We start from the raw sequence: 22,253 nt of genomic DNA, 5'->3' as shown, positions 1-22,253 counted from the left end.
CAGATAAGCCTGGCTACCCCAGGGTCTTCCAAAGGCTCAGATGTATACTAGTCTGTCCCCAGGATTCTCTGATGCCTATGGCCAAGCCACAGGACTGCTAAGACCACCGAGTAACACCAGGCTGGAATTTGAAGTACAGAAATCAAGGCAGAGGCCATCAAGGATATGCTCCAAGCTCCAAGTTCTTTCCTAAGGCCAACACAAAAGCAGGCCCTGGCGTACTAGGCCCTACCATCCTGCCTCTGAGGGTTGCCAAAGCTCCACACTAGACCTGCCTTCTCCCTGTACACAGTAGCCGTGGCTCAGGAGTCCCTGCCAGTCCTCCCCTCAGGGAGGATCCAAGAGAAGTTTCCTACTACCTAGGTCTCACTGCCTTTGCTCAGAACCTTCCAGTTCCCATGAACAAAGCTCCTTTAAGAGTCAGACAGCAGAATCCCTGTTTGGCTCTTACTTCAACACAGCCACATAAAGCAATATAGCTAGTTCTGCGATCTTCCATGATGTTGCTCCCCAGCCTCTGAAGCCCCACATCCTTACCATGGGATGAGCTGCTCCAAACCAAGAGTCCTTGTTCCCTCGGCCTGGGCTGGTCCCTGTGCCCAAGGGAGAGCCACTTACAATGTCTCTGACCTCCCAGATGCTGCTGCCATCCTCAGAAAAGGAGGCTTAGGGCTCACAATGCTTGGGCTTAGAGATTTTGCAGGAGGTTCCTGATAGGCAGCAAAAACTCAGCTCAAAGGTGCTTGGGATTCAGTCACTGAGAATCTACCATGTGCACGCACAGACAGAATACCACCATCCTCTGCTGTAAGTGTAAGCTTGTGGTACGTGCATGCTGCGTGCAGCCTTGGGATCTGTACGGTTCCTGGTTATCACCAACCACTCTGTACCCTCCCCATCCCCGCCCCCACCCCCACAGTGTTCAGTGTCTTCCATGTCTGATATCAAGCCACCACAGTCTAGATACGCCACAGAACAAGCTCTAGGCACAGATGTTTCCTTTCTTATTAAAAACCTTTAATAAAAGTACCTTTCTCTGAAACAAGTTATAAAAATAAAGTCGCTAACTCAAAACTCCTGTCCACAGGACAGGAGAAGGTGAAATGGCTCTCCCAGAAGGGGATCATGGCAAGGTAAGCAGTGCCCAGACGCAGGGATGGCTCCAGCACTGACCACGGAATTCCATCTCAGGGTCGACACACCATCTCAGTCTCCCAGAGAAGATGTGTCTCTAAATTTGGATGTGATTTGAATAAAAATCATGTATTTTTGAAAACTGGCGACTAGTTTGATCCTTCTTGATTCCCAAAAGCACAGCATAGGGCAGAGGAGATTTTCAGAGAACAGATTTTACACATTCCAAGACAAAAATAAATGGATCCACACGGTAGCAAAGGCATCTGTACAAAGGCGATGGTTACTAAAGCATTCAGTATCTGGCAGCTGCCTGGGAAGGGACAGGGCCCTACTATCAGGCCAGTTCACATGTCCAGAAACGGAGGTAAGCTGAAGGGTGAGAAAGGTACAGGCCTTCCAGCGCCAGGCAGCCTAGCCACAGCCCAGGGCAGCTATGAGGATGGCATGCCACAGCGTACCAAGCACACCCACCAGGTCTTCCAGAGTTCAAGAAGGGCTCTGGCTCAGCCTAGTACCCCAGGAGTCGCTTGGCTTCTTCACTCTGTGCCTGCAGGGTCTCACTTGCATATTTCTGGAGCAGTTCCATTTTCTTCCTCCGTACAAGTGCCTCCTCAATCTGTGGACACCCACAGTAAAGAAGTCACTCTCAGCAAGGCCCCCACCTCTACCATAACCTAAGCAGGGACTACCTGCAGGGACAAGGTCAGCACATCTTGGGGGTCTGCAAGAACCCAGCCACTTCCCGAGCAACAGTCCATCAAAGTTCCTGCTTATCACTTCCGTCAAGACGGCCCAGCCCTTCATGGATCCCCCACCCCTTTGTGAACACACCTCTGTGTGCCACAGGGTTAGGATTCAAGAGTGCACAGTGGAAGGGAGGGACAAGAGACACCCAGGAAGGTGAGCCTCACGGGTGGACTGGCTCTAAGGGCAGCACTCTGCCTCAGGGCTCACAGCAGTCAGCCTACCTCCCACAGCATCCAGCCTACCTCCTGCTGTGATGGCACCGGCACATGAGCAATGAACTTCTGCTGACCATCTTCCCCGGCCTTCTCCTGGTTGCCTTCTTCATCAGACTGCACAGAAGATGAACATACAAGCCATGAGCAGGTTGTCAGTGACATAAACACCAACACCTTTATAGAAAGTGTCACCCAAGCTGGGCGTGGTGGTGCACACCTTTAGTCCCAGCACTCGGGAACTCAGAGGCAGGCGGATTTCTGAGTTCGAGGCCAGCCTGGTCTACAAAGTGAGTTCCAGGGCAGCCAGGGCTAAACAGAGAAACCCTGTCTTGAAAAACCAAAAAAAAAAAAAAAAAAAGAAAAGAAAAGAAAAGAAAAAAAAAAGAAAGAAAGTGTCACCCAAGCTGGACCTGGTGGCACAAACCTGCAATCCCACACTTGGGAAGCTAAGGCAAGAGGCCTGCCTCAAGTTCCTGTCAGTCTGGGCTACAGAAGAAGTGACCCCCATCTCCAAAAGTAACAGTAAGAAACAAAAGCACCACAGAGCTGGAAAGCCACCTTAACGCCTCCCTCAACAATGTAGTAAACCCTATCTCAGAACAAAGAGAGGCCCGGCGACAGAGCTCAGTGCTAGAAGGCTTACTTCCCCAGTAACACAAAACAAGCAAACAAACAAAATGCTTAAAACAGGCAAAATTGGGACTGGAGAGATGGCTCAGTGGTTAAGAACACTGACTGCTCTTCCGAAGGTCCTGAGTTCAGATCCCAGCAACCACATGGTGCCTCACAACCATCCGTAATGAGATCTGATGCCCTCTTCTGGTGTGTCTGAAGACAGCTACAGTGTACTTACATATAATAAATAAATCTTTACAAAACAAAACAAAACAAAAAAAGGTAAAATTACTTAAAAGGAAAAAAAAAGTCCTTTCCATTATTTTTTATAATACAGGAAAATCCTGTTGGGTGGAACCCCTGCATAGCCCATCACACCAGCTACACTGGTCTGTGCCCAACCACTGGCCAGCCAGCTGTCCTCACCCATCCTGGCTTCTCCAGTACCTGCTGCTTGCTTTGTTCCTGCACCTAGCTGAGCATGGTGTGTCTAGGCCACTGACTATAGACCTGAGGAAGCAGGTGAGTGTTTATTTGTAACCCAGAGAAAGCCCAGGGCATGCTGCCACCCTGCTTTAAACGCTTTGCTGATCCCTACTGCATGTCAGCTGGACTGTGCAGGAACCTCCATATCTTGTAACACATTCACAAAGTCATCAAACCTGTTCCAAACCTGCTTCTCTGCCAGGGATGTACAAGCAAGTTTCATCAACTGTACATGGAAAACCTGCCTCGTCTCCCCTGTCTCAGAACAGCAAATCAGAGGTGTTCTGACTGATCCATGCTGGACCAAGAGTCTAGAGCCCAGAGGCTCTGCTTGAGAGGTAAGGATCATAGGCCCACCCCTGGTCACAAGCCTCTGCAGAAATCCATAGGCCTGTTTCCATCTGTGAAATGGGTTAGAAGTCTACTCAAGAGTTCCTGCTGAGCCACAGAAGTGCTAAGGTCATGGGCTGAAGCTTATGTGACCTCAACTGAGTTTACATATTGTCCTCCATCATTCGAGAGAATTGGCCCGTTAGAAGGAAGCTAACACTAGGTCCCTTAGCCCTTCCTGTCTGGAACTTCCTGTGCTCCTCTGAAGGGTTACCACAGCCGTCCTGCAGGTGAGGACGCTGGGCTCTGCATGGCCCAGTCCCTCCCCCAAGTGTACTCTGTAGCTCAGAGAAGAGGTCACTGAGCACCAGACAGGACCCATGCCCGTACCTCCTCCTCCGTGACGGCATAGATGTTGATCTCCTCTTCCTCCTCCTCCTCCTCTTCCTTTTCTCCCCTTGCCAGCCGAGCTTCTCTCTCTGCCTTCCATTTTTCCACCAGCTCAGCTCTGACTGAAGACAGAGGAGAATAGAGAATTATTTAAAATACATTTCAGTGGGCTAAAAGACCAAGATGTCCCCTTTGGAAAAAGACACCGATTCTGCCCTGGAGAGTGAAAACTGCTACAAAGGACAGTCTGTGCCACAATGCCTCTAGCCTTGTAGGTAGGTAGGTACAAGGCAGGCTTTGTGACAATGTCTCTAATCTCTCCAGTGGTCGACTGACATGCATACGTGAAAAAGGGAAGGACAGTGCACGCTGGGTCCCACCCTCACCAAGCATTCCCAAATTCTGCTGGGAACTGCTATGGATCGCCTCCTCAGGCTGGCATGGTATGCTCTACAGGGAAGAAGCAACCACTGGTATACACACCACACAGTAAGCTGTCAGCTGTGCAAGAAGCAGGTCTACAAGCTACTGGATACTACTAAACAAGTTCAGGAAAAGCTGGCTTACAAGACTGAGCTTAGCTAGATTGGCTAAACTGAGCTAGACTGAGCCCTCCCAGAAACTGGATCAGGACAGAGGAAAATCTGTGGCTTCACCTGCTGTTCTGGAACCCAGCATGACCCTAACTGCCTCACCTGCCACCTAGATGTCAGATCATTGCCAGCCCCCTGCAGACCCTCAGCAACAATAAAGCCAGCTTTTGGTATCATGCACTGTTTCATTTGCAATGGAGAGAACAAAAACCAGGTGTCAGCTATAGTGACATACTCATGGACATACGTTTCTTCTCATACTCTTGTTCCAAGGGCACAATAACTCCATCATCTTCATCCAGGTAACCATAGTATTCAAAATCGATGGCCTTCATGAGCTCAGCACGTGTCTTTCTGGGAGGAGGAAGGGCTACAAGAAATGGCAGCAACTTAAGTTGAATTCCCAACAAGCTCATCCTTGAGCCAAACCTTTTCTCTACACAGGACACATGGCCATGGAGATGCCACAGTCAGCACTTCTCTGAGTCACACACGGGACCAAGTGATTGCACCCACCCATCCTAAAGCTAAAGCTTTGGTCCAACAAAGTGGAACCTAATTAAAGTTTATCCTTAGGCTACCAGTATAGGCCAGTGATAGAACCCTTGTCTCACATGCCCGAAGCCTTTGGTTCAGCCCTCAGCATTACAAAAGTAGATACATACCAAGTAAATAAATGGAATGTGTATGGTTTAAATAGACAGATCTGGGGATGTAGATCAATAGTGACCACTTTTTAGCAAGCCCTAGAGCCCACTTTAAAGTCTGAAGCACTTTCTAGCAACACCTTCAAACCCACAGGTCCCTAATAGCTTTATATGCAGAGAAATGCATCATTCGGGCTGGTGAGATGGCTCAGTGGGTAAGAGCACCCGACTGCTCTTCCGAAGGTCCAGAGTTCAAATCCCAGCAACCACATGGTGGCTCACAACCATCCGCAACGAGATCTGACACCCTCTTCTGGGGTGTCTGAAGACAGCTACAGTGTACTTACATATAATAAATAAATAAATCTTTAAAAAAAAAAAAAAAAAGAAAAAAAAAAGAAAGAAATGCATCATTCATACAGTATATCATTCATACAGAACTATTCCTACAGTCCTGAAAACACTAGGGGTAACCTACGACTGTAAGTCATGGCGTGGTGGGTATCTATCCCGAAGCCTCTTTAACGCTGCTTTACAACCCAGAATCGGTACAATGTTCTCTGACACAAAACAACCACATGGACAATAAAGCCTAAGAAGGGTAGATGAGTGCGCTCTGAGGAAGCCCCGTCAGACCAGACAGCTGTCTAGAGCACAAATGTAATTATCAAAGAGAAAGCAAATGAAAACTATAACACTGGTCTAAGAATAAAGGTTGATCACTAAAGAAGGGAAAATTGCAGAGGTTGAGGACACAGCTCAGTGCCTAAGAGCACCACTCTTCCAAGACCTCGGATTGGTTTCAGCATCCACATGGTAGCTCACAACCATCTGTAACCTCAGGTCCGGGGAATCTAATGTCCCCTTCTGGACTCTGGGGTGGGGGACACAGCATGCATGGGCACACATGCAGGCAAAAACATCTGTACTCACAAAATTAATATGTAACCCAAAAAATATTTTAAGAAAAATATATGAACATTTCCACTGGTAATCAAATTTAATTATCAACTTTATGAATTACAGAAATAAGCAGGGAATGATAGCAAACATCCCTGATTCCAGGACAAGGGAGGCCAGCCTGGGCTACCATACAAACTCCGGGCTGGCTCAGGCTTCACAGTAAGACCCTGTCTCAAAACAAAACAGGAAGAATGGCTCAAAACAAAACAGGAGATGGCTCAGCAGCAAAAAGTGTTTGCTATGCAAACCCGATGACTCAACTTCAACTTCTAAAACCGTGTAAAGGAGCCAGATGCAGTAGGCAGCACATATCTGTGAATCCAGACTCCTGCGTAAAGATATGAAACAGAAACAGGAGAATTGCTAGGAAGCTGGAGGGCGGGCCAGCCTAAAGTACACAGCATAGAGGTTTAAACAAGAGAGCCTCTGCCTCAAATACAGCAGGAAAGAGCCAACTCCCAAGTGCTGTCCCCCTACATGCACATGGGAGCACACATGTACCTGCAGTTACATACAGACACATAAACATCGTTTTTTAAAATCACAAATATCTTCTAATTATGAGAATTATAGAAACAAAGGCTGGCCCACCAACAGAACACGGCTTAAAAAATGGCTAATCCACACAATGATCCTTCCTGCTTTCCTTCTGGTGCTGAGGCCCTAGCCCAGGGCCTCCCCGCACAGGCTCAGCAGGTGCTCCCCATCACTGCCCCTGGGATGCACTTGAACTCCTCACAACCACTGGGGAGGAGCTCTTCCATGCATCAAGGGGTGCCACGACAGTATGGGACAGCCATGTTTTGGCAGACCTCCAGTCACTGCCCACATCTGATAATGGCAACTTTATGTACCACTTTAGGTCATGTCCTGTGAAGGGGTGCTCATCACACTGGCCAGAGCAAAAGCACTGCCATCCTCCTGACCGTAAGGAATAGGTTTAAAATGCAATCATGTGAAATAGAAGAAGAAACACTTTCAGTCAACTGAGGTTGATTAATACTTTACCTAATGTGGAAAAACTAAGCCTACAAGGAAACCTGAAGATAACAATGGGTCCCAGTCATCTCTACAGAGTCCTGCAGCGGGGCAGCAAGGGGACCTAAACCTCTCCTTAACTCTACTGAGAGGGGTGACTCATGCACACCACTCTTGAGCCAGGCCTGGTCGAATAGGAGTCTGAGGCAGGATATTACTCGGGCTGTTGAGCTCACGAGTTTAAGACATGCCTGGGGTAAAACGGAAGGGCTCTGTGTCAACAACAACAAAGCCTACCACTGAAGGAAAAACCCAGCTAAGGGCTGCGGACGGAAGGCGGTGGCAGAGTGCTTGTCTAACAAGTGCAAGCTCATTGACTCAAATCTTTTTTTTTTTTTTTTTGGTTTTTTGGTTTTTCGAGACAGGGTTTCTCTGCATAGCCCTGGCTGTCCTGGAACTCACTTTGTAGACCAGGCTGGCCTCGAACTCAGAAATCCGCCTGCCTCTGCCTCCCGAGTGCTGGGACTAAAGGCGTGTGCCACCACGCCCGGCATGGACTCAAATCTTAACAAGGCAGAAAACTTTGTATAAAATTCAACGATGAGATGGCTCAGTGGGTAATGGTACTCAGCAGAGGTCTGATGACACACTAGTAATGTCAATTACAATAAAGAAAAATGAATGGTAGGTGAAAACAAAACAAAACAAAACAAAAAACAAGAACAAGAACAACAATCACAACAAAAACGAGACACGATGATGCAGGTCTATAATCCCAGAACTATGAAGGCTGAGACAGAAGTTAGTTGGCAAGTCTTAGGCCAGAGTGAACAATGGTTTTTTTGTTTTTGTTTTTTAACAAAAAGGATAGATGTCTATATTCCTAACAGGTGGATATAAGAAGATGAGGCATTCAAAGACTGGGCTACATGAGACCATGCTACAAAAATATAGAATAAATTTAGGAATACAAATTTTAAACTATTTTTAAAAATCTGGGAGCAATAATTCCTACCAAATAGCATACAGCATACTTCTCTCACTCAGTAGCAACAATTAAAGGCCAACGCACTCTCAAACACATGAACTACTTACGTTCTTTCTCAAATAGCTCTCTGACACCAGGCAAATCTTTTGCTGCCCCAAAGTACTTGTAACCTCGATTTCCTGGGACTTCTTTACCTTCATGATCCAGCATCTTGGGGCCAACTTTCTTGTTGGGAAAGAAAGAGGAAGAATAGATCTGACACACAAGCCTGCTCTTTTGTTTACAATACAATTTGAGATAATCTAGAAACTGCCATATCCAGGGATCCATCCCATAATTAGCCTCCAAACGATGACACCATTGCATACACTAGCAAGCATTGGCTGAAAGGACCCTAATATAGCTGTCCCTTGTGAGACTAGGCCGGGGCCTAGCAAACACATAAGTGGATGCTCACAGTCAGCTATTGGATGGATCACAGGGCCCCCAATAGAGGAGCTAGAGAAAGTATCCAAGGAGCTAAAGAGATCTGCAACCCTGTAGGTGCAACATTATGAACTAACCAGTACCCCGGAGCTCGTGTTTCTAGCTGCATATGTATCAAAAGATGGCCTAGTCAGCCATCACTGGAAAGAGAGGCCCATTGGACATGCAAACTTTATATTCCCCAGTACAGGGGAACGCCAGGGCCAAAAAGTGGGAGTGGGTGGGTAGGGGGGGGGGTGGGAGGGTATGGGGGACTTTTGGGATAGCATTGGAAATGTAAATGAGGAAAATACCTAATAAAAAGTAAAAAAAAAAAAAAATACAATTTGAGATAATAATGTCACACATGAAAAACACTCTACATAGAAGAACAATTGTGCATTGTTTTCAAAACCCATAAAAGTGAACCTAGAGAGATGTGGCTCAGTAGTGTTTGTCTAGCATGCAAGTAGCCCTGGCTCTATTCCCAGTACCACAAAAAAGTAAGCTTAAAAAAATAAAAAATGCTGGCCCGAAACGGTGGCATACACCTTTAATTTCAGCACTGAAGGGGCTACAGAAGGAGGCCTGATGACCTGAGTTCAATTCCCCAGGATCCACATGGTAGAATTAAAAAAAAAAAAACTTCTACAACTTGTCCTCTTGACCACTAAATGTGCATTTCTGTGTGTACATGCACACATATAAATAAATGAATAAGTAAATAAATATCATTAAGAAAAATTAAAAACCAGGCTAGAGATGGCTCAATGGTTAAGAGCACTGACTGCGGGCTGGAGAGATGGCTCAGCAGTTAAGAACACTGACTGCTCTTCCAGAGGTCCTGAGTTCAATTTCCAGCATCCACATGGTGGCTCACAACCATCTGTAATGGGATCTGATGCCCTCTTCTGGTGTGTCTAAAGACAACTATGGTGTATTCCTATACAAAAAATAAATATTAAAAAAAAAAAGAAGAACACTGACTGCTCTTCCAAAAGTCATGAGTTCAATTCCCAGCAATCACATTGTGGCTTTTTGGCTTACAATCATTTGTAATGGAATCAGATGCCCTCTTCTGGTATGTCTGAAGACAGCTACATAGTACTCATATAAATAAAATAAATAAATGTTTAGGAAGAAAAAGAAAAAAGGAAAAATTAAAAACCAAAAGAAAAAAAAAAAAAAAAACCCAATAGGGCCGAGGATGCTAATGGTGCATAGTGCTTCCTTATACCTGAATATAACTAGGTGTGGGGTGCATGCCTAGAATCTCAGCACTTGAGAGCCCGAGACAGGAAAACTGTCACAAATTCAAGGCTAGGTTAGAGCATATCGTATTAGGCCAGCCTGAGCTACAGAGTGAGACTTGGTCTGAGAGAAAGAAAAAAAAAAAAACACCAACAACAAACAAAATAAAAATATATCAAGGGGCCTTGGGATGCACCTACATCAGGGAAGACCCTGCCTAGCTGACACAAGGCTCTGGGGTCAATCCTCAGTACCACATAAAACCAGGCATGGTGGTATATGCCTGAAACCCCAGCACGCAGGAGACAGACAGGCAAGATTAGCCTTAGCTACTTCAAGGCCAACCTGAACTACATGATACCCTGTCTCAAAAGATAAACAAGCATGGATAATACCTTTTAGAAGTGTTTAAATAAATGTTCCTACTGTATATTTCAAAATAAAAAGGTAAACAAACAAAAATAATAATAAATATAAAAAATAAGATAGAATGGAAAATGCCAAAGTACATTACAGAGTTTTCCCAGCACACTTGGTGTGCATCACATAGCAGCATAAAGTGTGTGTGCTGGGACTAGGAAATGGTTTAGACCGTAGAAACACATCCTGTTCTTGCAGGGGATCTGCCTTCAATCCCCAACATCCACATCAGGAGGCTCACAGGTATTCTGCTCAAATATAACAACTGCCTGTAACTCCAACTCCTGGGAGATCAGACTCCTCCTCCCACCTCCATTGGCACCAACACTCATGTTCGTGCTCTCTCTCTCTCTCTCTCTCTCTCTCTCTCTCTCTCTCTCTCTCTCACACACACACACACACACACACACACACACACACACACACACACACTCACACACACACAAGTCCAGCCTGGTCTACATAATGAGTTCCAGGAGAGTCAGGAGTCTCTACATAATAGGAAGAGCTTGTCTCAAAACAAACAAACAAACGAACAAACAAAGTGTGGGAGCATGTGTCTTACTACAATCATGATACTACAGGAGGGAAGACAGCAGACAGGAATGTCTCTGCGGAGCCAGGCCAAGGCCTGTGCCATGTGGGATTTCAGGATGGTGCCACCATCCTTTTCGCAGGCATCCTGCCTGCATGTAACAGCTGCTTCTCAGCCCTGCCACCCTTGGCCCCTCTGGACAGGATGGACTGAATCTACAGGCAATGCACACAATGCTTAGACAAGTCATCAGCTTGTCCCAGGTGCCCCTGGAGCTCCATACTTACTCCATAATCAGGACCGCCCAGCTCCTTGATGCGGACCTCCCAGTGTCCTTTCTCCCTCAGCAGCTTGTTAATTTCGTCATTCAGGTCTCGAATTCGGAATTCCCCTAAGCCAGCTAGAAAACAAAAAACGTTAATATCATTTCTTCAAGATGCCATGCCCTAAAGTAATGAATGTCAGTACTTTCAATAATATACTCAGTGTTACAGCTTTAGAAAGGCTTCAACCCCAAAGGTACACTGCCTAAAACTACTCATTGAAGTTCAGAAGAAAAGGCCTGGTGTGGTGGTGCATGCTTTAACACCAGCACCCAGGAGGCAGAAGCAGGCAAACCTCAGTGAGTTCTAGCCTAGCCAGGGATACACAGTGAGACTCCAGCTCAAAAGTAAATAAATAATAAATTGACTAAGGAAAGTCACTAACACCCAAATAAAGGAAGACCAAGTACTATAAATAAAGATTCCCAATAATGTAGGGTTAAAAGTCTTTTAAAAAACTTCATCCTCTGGGCTGGAGAGATGGCTCAGTGGTTAAGAGCATTGACTGCTCTTCTGAAGGTCCTGAGTTCAATTCCCAGCAACCACATGGTGACTCACAACCATCTATAATGAGATCTGACACCCTCTTCTGGTGCATTTGAAGACAGCTACAGTGTACTTATGTATAATAAATAAATAAATCTTAAAAAAAAACAAAAACAAAAAACTTCATCCTCACTAAGTGATGGTGACACACACCTTTAATACCAGCACTTGGGAGACAGAGGCAGGTGGGTTTTCCACCTGCATGTACATATGCACAGAGGCAGGTGGGTTTTCCAGGTCAACCTGGTCTACAAAGAGAGTTCCAAGACAGCCAGGGCTATGCAATGAAACCCTGTATCAAAAAACCTTAAAAAGTAGCAACCAAAAAACTATAAAAGGAAACCCTTCTATATCATTTACAGCACTTTAGAGTGAACAGTCAAGGCTATAGGCAACAGTTATTTCTGAGGCAGGCAAAAATTCAGTGAGTCTGGCTACATTCGCCCTTTCAGGAAAGTAGGCCAGGACTGTGGACTTGATAGCCGGCCTAAGACCAGTTGAAAGAGGAAATGCACAGAGCGCATGCTGAAAGGCTGGCCAAGGTGGCTAAGCACTGGACACAGATGGACACCCCAAAGATGAGAGGACAGTTGGTAACCACACACAAGTTGAGTCCCCAGGAGTCACAGCAAGGTCTAAAGCAAAGCTAACTGGAATAAAGCTGAAAGTGATCATGGGGGAACACTGTGCAGTGAAGGGTGCAACCTGGATCTGGGGACAGCTTACACAGACACATAAGCCTCTAACTTACGCTAGAGGTAGCATGCTTCATCCTGCATAAGTCCATTGAAACAAAGAATAAAAGGTAAGATGGACAGAGAGCTCCATGGTTAGGAGCATTTGCTGTTCTTGCAGAGGACCAGTTTGAGTGGCAGCAGCCACTCACATCAGGCAGCTCACAACCACCTGTAACTCAGGCTGCAGAGGATTTGTCTGGTGAACTCTTCTAGCCTTAGCAGGCAACCGCACCTGCATGTACATATGCACAGTTGGTGCTAGAAGGAAGGAAGGAAGGAAGGAAGGAAGGAAGGAAGGAAGGAAGGAAGGAAGGAAAAGAAGGAAGGGCTGGAGAGATGGCTCAGCAGTTAAGAGTACCAACTACTCTTACAGAGGTCCTGAGTTCAATTCGCAGCAACCACATGGTGGCTCACAACCATCTGTAATGAGATCTGATGTCCTATTCTGGTGTGTCTGAAGACAGCAATAGTGTACTCATATACATAAAATAAATCCTTTTTGCTAGCATTTGCGGGAAAAAACTGGTGGCTACATAGCAAGACCTTATCTCAAACAGTATCAACAGAAAAGCTGAGTGTGATGGTCCATGCCAGTAACCATAGCACTAGGAAGGCTGAGACAGGAGGATAGCTGTGAGTACCAGAACAGCTGAGGAGGAAGGGAAGGAGGAGAGAGGAAGGGAAGGAGGAGAGAGGAAGGGAAGAGGAAGAAGAAAAGGAAACGTTTACTATGCAGAGTCCTACCATCTTGAAACACAGCATCTCTTCATTATTATTATTAACATCTTTTAATTCCTTTCAGTAATATTTTGTTGTTTCAGCAAACAAACTCTGAATATATCTGTTAGCTTTATATACAAGTAGACTGGAGTATGTCTCAGGAGTGGAAGGCCAACTGTACAGGACCCTAGGTTCAATCCCCAGCGCCACCTAAACAGACAGATACTGTGCAAATACTCCTGGTTTCCTGGGGGTTTTCAATTTTTATTTATATGTGTGTATATGTGTCTAACACCTGTATGTGGGTACCAGCAGAGGTCAGAAGAGGGCACTGGATCCCCAGGAGCTGGAGTTAGAGCTAAGTGTAAGCAAGCTGAAGTGGAGACAGGTAACCAAGCCCAGGTTCTCTGGAAGAGCAGAGCAGCCAGTGTTCCTAACCACTGAGCCAGCTCCCCAGCCCTTTGCTGTTATCCGTATGATTGGTTTTCTTTTCTTGTTTACTTTTTTGTTTGTTTGTTTTATTTTCTTTGTTTTCTTCTTTGAGACAGGGTTTCTCTCTGTATAGCCCTAGCTGTCCAGGAATTCCCTTTGCAGACCAGGCTGACATGGAGATCCACCTGCCTCTGTCTCCCTGTGTGCTAGAAAGAAATTATGGACCATCTCAAGTAGTGTGTTTGGTTAGTTTTCAAACCTAGGTCATGTCCTTAAACACAAGGCTGTCCTGCTTGACCCTCCCACTTGCTGATTTTATAAATGGTAACAACACAAAAGCGTTTGAATTTCCACATATATACATGCACATGTTAATTTTTAAGTATGTAGGCATTTTTCTTCCTGTTGTTATAATCAGAAAACTTAATTTGTAAGATTTCAATTATTTTGAATTTTCTGACATTTGTCATATAGCCTAGAAAGAATATGTTCTATTTTGGTGAATAATTTGTGTGGCCTTATAAGGGAAATGAATAGATAGTCACAGATAGATGGGGGGCTGGAATGGGAGAATCAAGTGGGAACAAGGGAAGGAGGGTTGGAGGGAAATACAGGGAGAGACAGCTAATATTAAAAGGGGTAGTATGGAAGCCTAATACAGAAGAAACTTCCTAAAATATATACATATTGAAGGCGATCGACTCTTATCACCAAACTAGACTTCTACTGCCAAAATTGTGTTATATCTAATTGAGTTGTTGTCCAAGGAACCCCACAGGAACTGTTAAACAACCCAGGCTGTTGCCAAGACTACAGGTTGCTTGTCCGCAAACTGCACAGCACAGCCCCATTGCTGAAGACAACATCTACACAATTCATTGAAGATGGAGCTGTCTAGCCAGTGTCTACATAGAGCCTTCACCCCTACATTCCAGCATCTTTGGTAAAGGACCATACTCTACATGCTCTAAAAAGAGAAACGCAGGCTGGAGAGATGGCTCAGCAGTTAAGAGCACTGACTGCTCTTCTGAAGGTCCTGAATTCAAATTCCAGCAACCACATGGTAGCTCACAACCATCCGTAATGAAATCTGATGCCCTCTTCTGGGGTGTCTGAAGACAGCTACAGTGTACTTACATATAATAAATAAGTCTTAAAAAAACAAAAAAGAGAGAGAGAAACGTAAACACTAACCCAGCTACCAACTCTTTACTACAATGGTGTTCTGCCTGCAGGATATGCTAGGGCAATTGGTGGCACAAAGCTGTGGGAGTAACCAACAATAATTAGCTTGACCTAAGGCCCACTCCACAAGATACAACCCATACCTAACACTGCTTGGCTGGGTGATCAGCCCAGGGACCAAGGGCAAACACCAAATAATCCTAGTCTAAAAGGGGGGGGGGGGAACACCGTGATAAAATCAGTCCCACTGACACTCTGCTACACTCATAGATCAGTGCCTTGCTCAGCCAACACCAGAGAAGCTTCCTCCTGCAGCAGATGGGGACACATTCAGAGATCCACAGCCAGACATTCCACAGAGAAGGAACACTCGGCCCTAAATGAAATGTCTACATCAAATCCCGTCCCTCCAAGGGCAGTGGTGGCACATGCTTTTAATCCCAGCCCTTGGCAGGCAAAGGCAGGAATGACCTCTGAGTTGGGGGCCAGCATGGTCTGTAGAGCGAGTTTCAGGACAGCCAGGACTACACAAAGAAACCCTGTCTCAAAAAGCAAAAACAAGACAAAACAAAAACCTCACAAAAGGAGGCAAAAAAAAAAAAAAGTGTACTGGCCAGAGGGGATCAAGGACACCAAGAAAACAAGGCCCTCTAAGTCACCATGAGGAAACCTCATGTGAACTTAGGGGCTGAATATGCAGAGGGCCCGCACAGCTCCCAGCATATCCTTTGCATTTCTTTTTTTTTTTTTTTTTTTTTTGGTTTTTTCGAGACAGGATTTCTCTGTATAGCTCTGGCTATCCTGGAACTCACTTTGTAGACCAGGCTGGCCTCGAACTCAGAAATCCGCCTGCCTCTGCCTCCCAAGTGCTGGGATTAAAGGCGTGCGCCACCTATGACAGCTTCCTGCTAGGTGTTTTTATGGGATTCCTGAAGTGTGAATGAATGGGTCTCTGATTCTTTTGTCTTCTCTTGGGCTCTTTTCCTTCTGTTGGTTTGTTTTGTCCAATTTTGATGTGATAATTTTTCTTTTATCTTATTTATTTTTTAAGATGAGTAAATGAATGAATGATTAAAGACCTATCCACTACAGTAAAGTTTAACAACTGGACTGTTGTTTATGCATGCTGGGACAGAGGAAATCAGTTTTCAATAATAGAACAACACTAGGTATATCAACCACTCCACGACAGGCCTCATGCTCAGGAGTAGTTGACAGACAGATACTGGGCTCCACCATTTTTTAATGTGCTTACATTTATATTTGGTTGCAATTTAGTGGTTTGTTCTTTGTTCTGTTTTGTTTGGGGAGGTATTTTGGTTTTTTGGTTTGGGGGATTTTGTTGTTGTATTGTGCTACCATTTGCTTTTAGAGAAAGAACTTAAAAATTGGGTAGGGGGCTGGAGAGATGGCTCAGTGGATAAGAGCACTGACTGCTCTTCCAGAGGTCCTGAGTTCAAGTCCCAGCAACCACATGGTGGCTTACAACCATTTGTAATGGAATCTAAAGCCCTCTTCTGGTGTGTCTGAAGACAGCTACAGTGTAGCCATATACATAAAATAAATAAATAAATACATCTTTTTAAAAAAAAGTTGGGTAGGAAGGGGGAGAGGGTCTAGAAGGACTTGAAGGAGGGGAAGAATATGATCAAAATATATTTAAATTTAAAATTGTTCTAAATAATGAAAAAACATAATAAAGTTAAATGAAATGTCATTAGGTGCTGCATTCTAGAAATGCCAACTAGGTCAAACTGACAAAATTGTGTTTACTTGTTTGATGGTTCTAGCCTCCAGCGTGCTGTGTAGCTGTGAGGGCTGCCCAGAGCTCCTGCCCGCACTTCCTGACACTGGGATCGCAAGCATGCACCACACCTGGCCAGCATTCACACCGGTCCCCACATCTGACTGTGTTCTAGAACACTTTAGAAGGCAGGCAGCTTACCATTCTGAATCTGAGCAACCTTTTTTGAGATCTCTCCAATGATCTGTGGGAAGCAACAGGCACATTCTCATCATTTTTGAACATATCTGAAAGTACAAGAAACTGGTAATTCACAAGCAAAAAAAAATGCTATAGGTGTGGCAGAGCACACCTTTAATTCTACCACTGGGGAGGCAGAGGAAGGAAGATCTCTGTGGGTTCACACACAGTTTGGCCTATGCAATGAATTCCAGGCCTGCCAAGATACAAAGTGAGACTATGTCTTAAAAAAAAAAAAAAAAAACAGCACTGGGCAGTGGTAGTGCACACTTGGGAGGCAGAGGCAAGCAATCTCTGTGAGTTCGAGGCCAGCCTGGTTTACAGAGAGTTCTAGGACAGCTAAGGCTACATAGAGAAACCCCGTCTCAAAAAACCAAAAACAGCCTGGTGTGATGGTGCACACCTTTAATCCCAGCACTCGGGAGGCAGAGGTAGGCAGATTTCTGAGTTCAAGGCCAGCCTGGTCTACAAAGTGAGTTCCAGGACAGTCAGGGCTACACAGAAAAACCCTGTCTGGAAAAACCAAAAAAAAAAAAAAAAGAAGAATAGAAAAAAAAAACTAGAACTAGGGAGGCAGAGGCAGGCAGATCTCTGTGAATTAGAGACCATCCTGGTATACACAGTGGAGCCAGGAATACAAAAAGAGACCCAATCTCAAAAAAAAATTTTTTTTTTTGGTTAATAATCATTGATGAGGTAAAAAGAAGCAAGCAGAGCCATTATTTCTACTGAACATACCTGCCGTCTCCACTTCTCCGCTTTCGGCAACTCAGTACATTCGGAAGCAAGGAAGGGCCTCCGTTCCTAAGGAGGGTGAGAGTAACACACATGGGAACTGGGCTCTGTACACACCTATGTGACATCCACAACCGATTCAGCCTTGATACCTTAAATATTTAATGCTCTAAATATACTTGAAGTCACAGTGCTAGAGGATATTCAATTCCTAACCGTCACTGTACAATCTCTTAGGGAGCTATATAATTAGGATATATATACTTACTCAAGGAACTGTGTATAGTTAAAATAAATATATGCAAATATTTAGTCTCTCCAGGTCCACTCTCTACCTTCTCCTAGTCAACATTAAAGCTGGAACAATAAGGGGCAAGCGGGAAGCAGATAACCACGTGCCAACAGAAAAGAGGCAAAGCAGCAGCACGAGTGCACAAACTCTTCAGCTAACACAGCAGGCAGAGCTGCGGCTCCAAGCCTGCATCTGCTCCTGCTACTTCCCAGGGAGTGCTTCACTCACCTTGACTTTTCCCTCTTCCAGCTGAGCTTGACGAAACCTCGCCAGGGCAGTCCTGCAGGCACACAAAAGACCCCATTAGATTTCTTAGCACTCAAGTTCCTGGATGGGGTAGATCTGCTCATGACCACAGCTAACAGCATTCATGCAAATGGTAATAAAAAAAAAAAAAAAAAAAAAACATAGTAGTTAAGGATTTGTATGTTCCAAGGGATAGGCCTCCAACATCATTTGTGTTTCTGGGCACTCAAATATCTACTTTATATTTACATTGCATATATAGACTGTGGGGAACTGCTATTTATCACACTGTGATAAGCAATATACAGAAGTATTAAAAGGGGCTAGAGAGATGGATCACAACCATTTGTAATGAGATCTGACGCCCTCTTCTGGTGCATCTGAAAACAGCTACAGTGTACTTCCATATAATAAATAAATAAATCTTTTAAATAAAAAAAATAAGAAGAGCTAAAAGATTAACATCAGGTTGCCCTTCCCATCATTTCCAATTCATCTTCAAGAGGGAAAATGTTTACTCACTGAAAGTTCTGGAAGATGTCAGACAACATTAGTGGGGAAAAAAAAAAACACAAGCAAACAAAGAAAGGTTATTTTAACACATGGGGAAAAGAAACCACTTCTAAAAAGATTCCTACCAAAGGGATCTCATACAAGCTCTGTGCCGATTACTAAATGTCAAATTTTTCAGCCCCAAGAAAATTGATACTCACATGGCTTTTTCTGCATTTCGGGCCTAGAAGGAGACAAGGGAAGAAAACACCAAGTTTAGAATAATTGTCTTTCTTGTGATTGATTTTAAGCCGTACGTTTTAATCCGTCAATGTGTGTGCCTGCTTGTCTGTGCATGCACTGTGTGTGTGCAGAGGACAGGAGAGAACATCAGCTCCGTGGAACTAGAGTGCAGGCAACTGTCAGCCGCCTGACATGGGTGCTGGGCACCAAACCTGCTCCTAACCACTAAGCCAATTCCTCTGGCCCTAGAACATCTTTATCACTTCTACTGTTTTGTTTGTTTGTTGGTTGGCGATATAGAAGTTTCTGGTTTCTTTGGAAACTCAGTTGTGTCATGTGATGTCTTACTGGAAACTGTCTTATGAGAGGATGTTTTTGCTGAAGCAGACACATGGGAGGATGTTTTGCTAAGAACAGACATGTGGTGTTGTCTGAAGGCAGCCTGGAAAAGGGGCATGTGATGTTTTGATAGAGCAGATGCTAGAGAGAACATGTGATGTTTGGAAAGGATATAAATGTAGTCCAATAGACAGTGGATAATGCTGGATGGTATTGGTAGGCCTTACCATTCTTTGTCAGTCATTGTTTGTCATGACTTCAGAGAAGAAAACAAACCAAAAAAAATTCTGGTGATGTTCCAACAGCTTCTTGCCGCTTCTGCAGATTCAGGCCAATTGCCAGAGCCTTGCAGTTTCTTCTGGATCAACCCGCCGCTGCTGACTCATGAATGGTATTTTCCAGTCCCGCCATTGCTGACTCATGATGGTATTTGTGAACGGATCTAGCTAATACTGCTGATCTGTGTAAACTAAAATGCTGATATCCTGACAATGAAAATTGGATTTGCTCCAAAGAACTATTTCTCAACAGGCCCACATCCTCCTCTGCTCTGTTAGCCTTTCCTTTCCACTGCCTCTGGTGGGTGGTGGACTAGAAGGGACATTAAAACATTTAAGAACCCTCATTAAGGGCTGGTGAGATGGCTCAGTGGGTAAGAGCACCCGACTGCTCTTCCGAAGGTCCAGAGTTCAACTCCCAGCAACCACATGGTGGCTCACAACCATCCGTAACGAGATCTGGTGCCCTCTTCTGGAGTGTCTGAAGACAGCTACAGTGTACTTACATATAATAAATAAATAAATCTTTAAAAAAAAAAAAAAAAGAACCCTCATTAAAAATAGGTTTTAAAAAATCTAAACCTACCATTAGTTGGTTTCTGGCTTTTTGAGACAGCATATTCTGTGTAGCCCTGGCTGTCCTGAGACTTGCTCTGTAGACTAGACTGTCTTTGAACTTAAAGATTGGCCACCTCTGGCTCCCGAGCATTGGGATTAAAGGCATGTGCCGCTGCCATCACCAGGCTGGTTTTTATTTTTTATTTTTTTAAATCATACATATGTGCAGAATGTATTGTGATCATATCCACTAACCTCTCTGACCCCTCTCTCGCTCCTGATACGATAACATATGCACTACCATACACCACTCTAACCAGAAACAGCCTAGTTGTCTGTCTGCTGCCAGTGGCTATCAGAGGAGAGCAACCAGACTGGCTTTGCAGTGTTAGGTCAATGGTCCCTAAATGTTACACAGGATCAGGAAGAGAACACAGATTTTTTTTTCAGTTGGATTGTGAACTACACAGAAAGCGCACCTGCTGAATGTGGAACTTGAGATTTTGCTCCCAGCTCTTCCTCTCACCATCACTGAGACATGGTCTCACCAAAATCTAAGTTTCCCTTCACAGCACATATCGTAGCTTTGATCTTGCAATGTTATGATGACTTACTCAGATAAACACATGAAGACAAGCAGAAACAGACACACAGTCTAGAGAGTCAGCAAGATGAGTTTAATTTAACTTGCCCTTCAGAATGCCCCTTCCAATCAACTCTGAAACCTGGCCAGTGGAAGGTGGATATATGAACATGACATTAATACAGGACACACCCTCCTTCAGACGTAGCTGCTTCAAGACCACTGTTTCCTCTCCTTTTTAGGTTTCTGTTCTCAACAGTCTGTAGCATCCAAAACATCCTCTGTAAGCATTCCATGGCTTCCTTAAATGTTTATGCATCTGTTTTATTTAACAGGAGTATGTATCTGTTTGCACCCATGTATGTGTAAATACCACCCCGCCCAAAGTGTATTAATGGGTTTTTTCTACTTAGTATTGTAAAGCACAGACTGACAAGAAGGCCTATATATTTGAATAAGTGTCCATATTTTGCATGTGGTTATGCATATACTTACACCTGATCCTTAAACATACTTTGGCATATGCATATAGATAAATATCTACCAGCTGGGCGTGGTGGCGCACGCCTTTAATCCCAGCACTCGGGAGGCAGAGGCAGGCGGATTTCTGAGTTCGAGGCCAGCCTGGTCTACAAAGTGAGTGCCAGGACAGCCAGGGCTACACAGAGAAACCCTGTCTCGAAAAACCAAAAAAAAAAAAAAAAATTTACCAAAATGGGCTGGTTTTGTAGATAAGACTATACAGATTTCAAAGACATCAATAAATCTCAGAAGTATGAAAGCCACTCCGTATACTTTTAAGGAGATTTCTATCTTTAATTTTTAAATATTTTTTGTATGTGTATGAGTGCTTTGTCTGTATGCATGTAAGTGCACCACATGAGTGTCTAGTGTCACTTAACAAGTGGGTGTTGGATCCCCTAAAACTAGAGTTTTGGATGACTGTAAGCAACCATGTGGGTGCTGGGAACCAAAGTGAAGTGGTTTTTCATCACTGGGCCATTTCTCGAGGTCCACGGAGACTTTGCTTTGAAATTACTACAGTAACTGCGCCTCTTTGAACCAACACTGTGTCTGATCTCATACTTATTAAACGGTTCTTGAGTGAATGAAACCGAGAATCACAACCTCTCAACACGTCAGCCCATCCTATTCATTCACTCACGGTGATGTCACACACGTGTAGAGAATGCCAGATTCTGTCCTCGGTTTCAGGCAAGCAAAGGCGTGGAGATCCTGCCCTTTAAAAGGTCCTATCCGTGGAACCTGAGAACCCCGGGCCGTTCAGTTTCTACGCATAATGTGCTTCACCCGGACTGAACCACCAAGACTCAATACAGCTCCCAAAGTCAGTTTTCTTGCCATTTTTTACAGCTACGCCAGGCGGGAAAAGAATCCCGGCATAGGCCAGGAAGCCCGAGGCCGCACACTGGCCCAGACCTCAGGTCCCCCGTGAACCCCATCCCTTCCCCACCGCACTCACCATGGTGCCGGCGAGGGCGACCTGGCGCCGCTTCGCAACGCACAGTGCTCAGGCGCCCGGAACGAGGCAGGCAGACGCGGGAACGGAAAACAGCGGACAGTCTGGTCTTTTTGTCGGAATACTAAATGGAAAGGACCGGAAGTTAAGGACCGGAAGCGAGGGAGGGAGAACGAGGGAGGGGAGAGAATTGCAGTGGAGCTTCGGTGGGCGGCTTCCCGCCGACGCGTGTCCAGTGCGTCATCCCGCGCCTAAGTCAGCAAGACTACGCTTGCGCGGCAGGAATGTGTACGTCAGTTGTCGTTTGGTTTCGTTCTGCT

At 44.9% G+C, this 22,253-nt stretch overlaps 1 protein-coding gene across 2 annotated transcripts; it reads right to left on the bottom strand.

The window, feature by feature from the left end:
- Positions 1–1,244: 1,244 nt before the first annotated feature.
- On the bottom strand, positions 1,245–22,253 carry Isy1 (ISY1 spliceosome associated protein). Of its 2 annotated transcripts, none has more exons than XM_021164032.3 (11): positions 21,937–22,253; positions 18,674–18,696; positions 17,943–17,994; positions 17,426–17,491; positions 16,649–16,691; positions 11,048–11,160; positions 8,197–8,314; positions 4,749–4,883; positions 3,921–4,042; positions 2,127–2,213; positions 1,245–1,753 (listed from the first exon to the last, which is right to left on the bottom strand). In XM_021164032.3, the coding sequence occupies exons 1-11, from the start codon at positions 21,937–21,939 to the stop codon at positions 1,646–1,648; spliced, it is 870 nt and encodes a 289-aa protein (XP_021019691.1). In that variant the 5' UTR covers positions 21,940–22,253; the 3' UTR covers positions 1,245–1,645. The 2 variants fall into 2 exon arrangements, with proteins under 2 accessions (XP_021019691.1, XP_021019692.1); XM_021164033.3 differs by having other exon boundaries at positions 4,761–4,883; positions 21,937–22,251.

This window comes from Mus caroli, unplaced genomic scaffold (genome assembly GCF_978045245.1).
Source record: "Mus caroli unplaced genomic scaffold, Mus_caroli_1 scaffold_7, whole genome shotgun sequence".
Taxonomy (NCBI): domain Eukaryota; kingdom Metazoa; phylum Chordata; class Mammalia; order Rodentia; family Muridae; genus Mus; species Mus caroli.
Note: the sequence above shows the minus strand (reverse complement) of the source record. Positions and strands in the feature narration are given on the sequence as shown.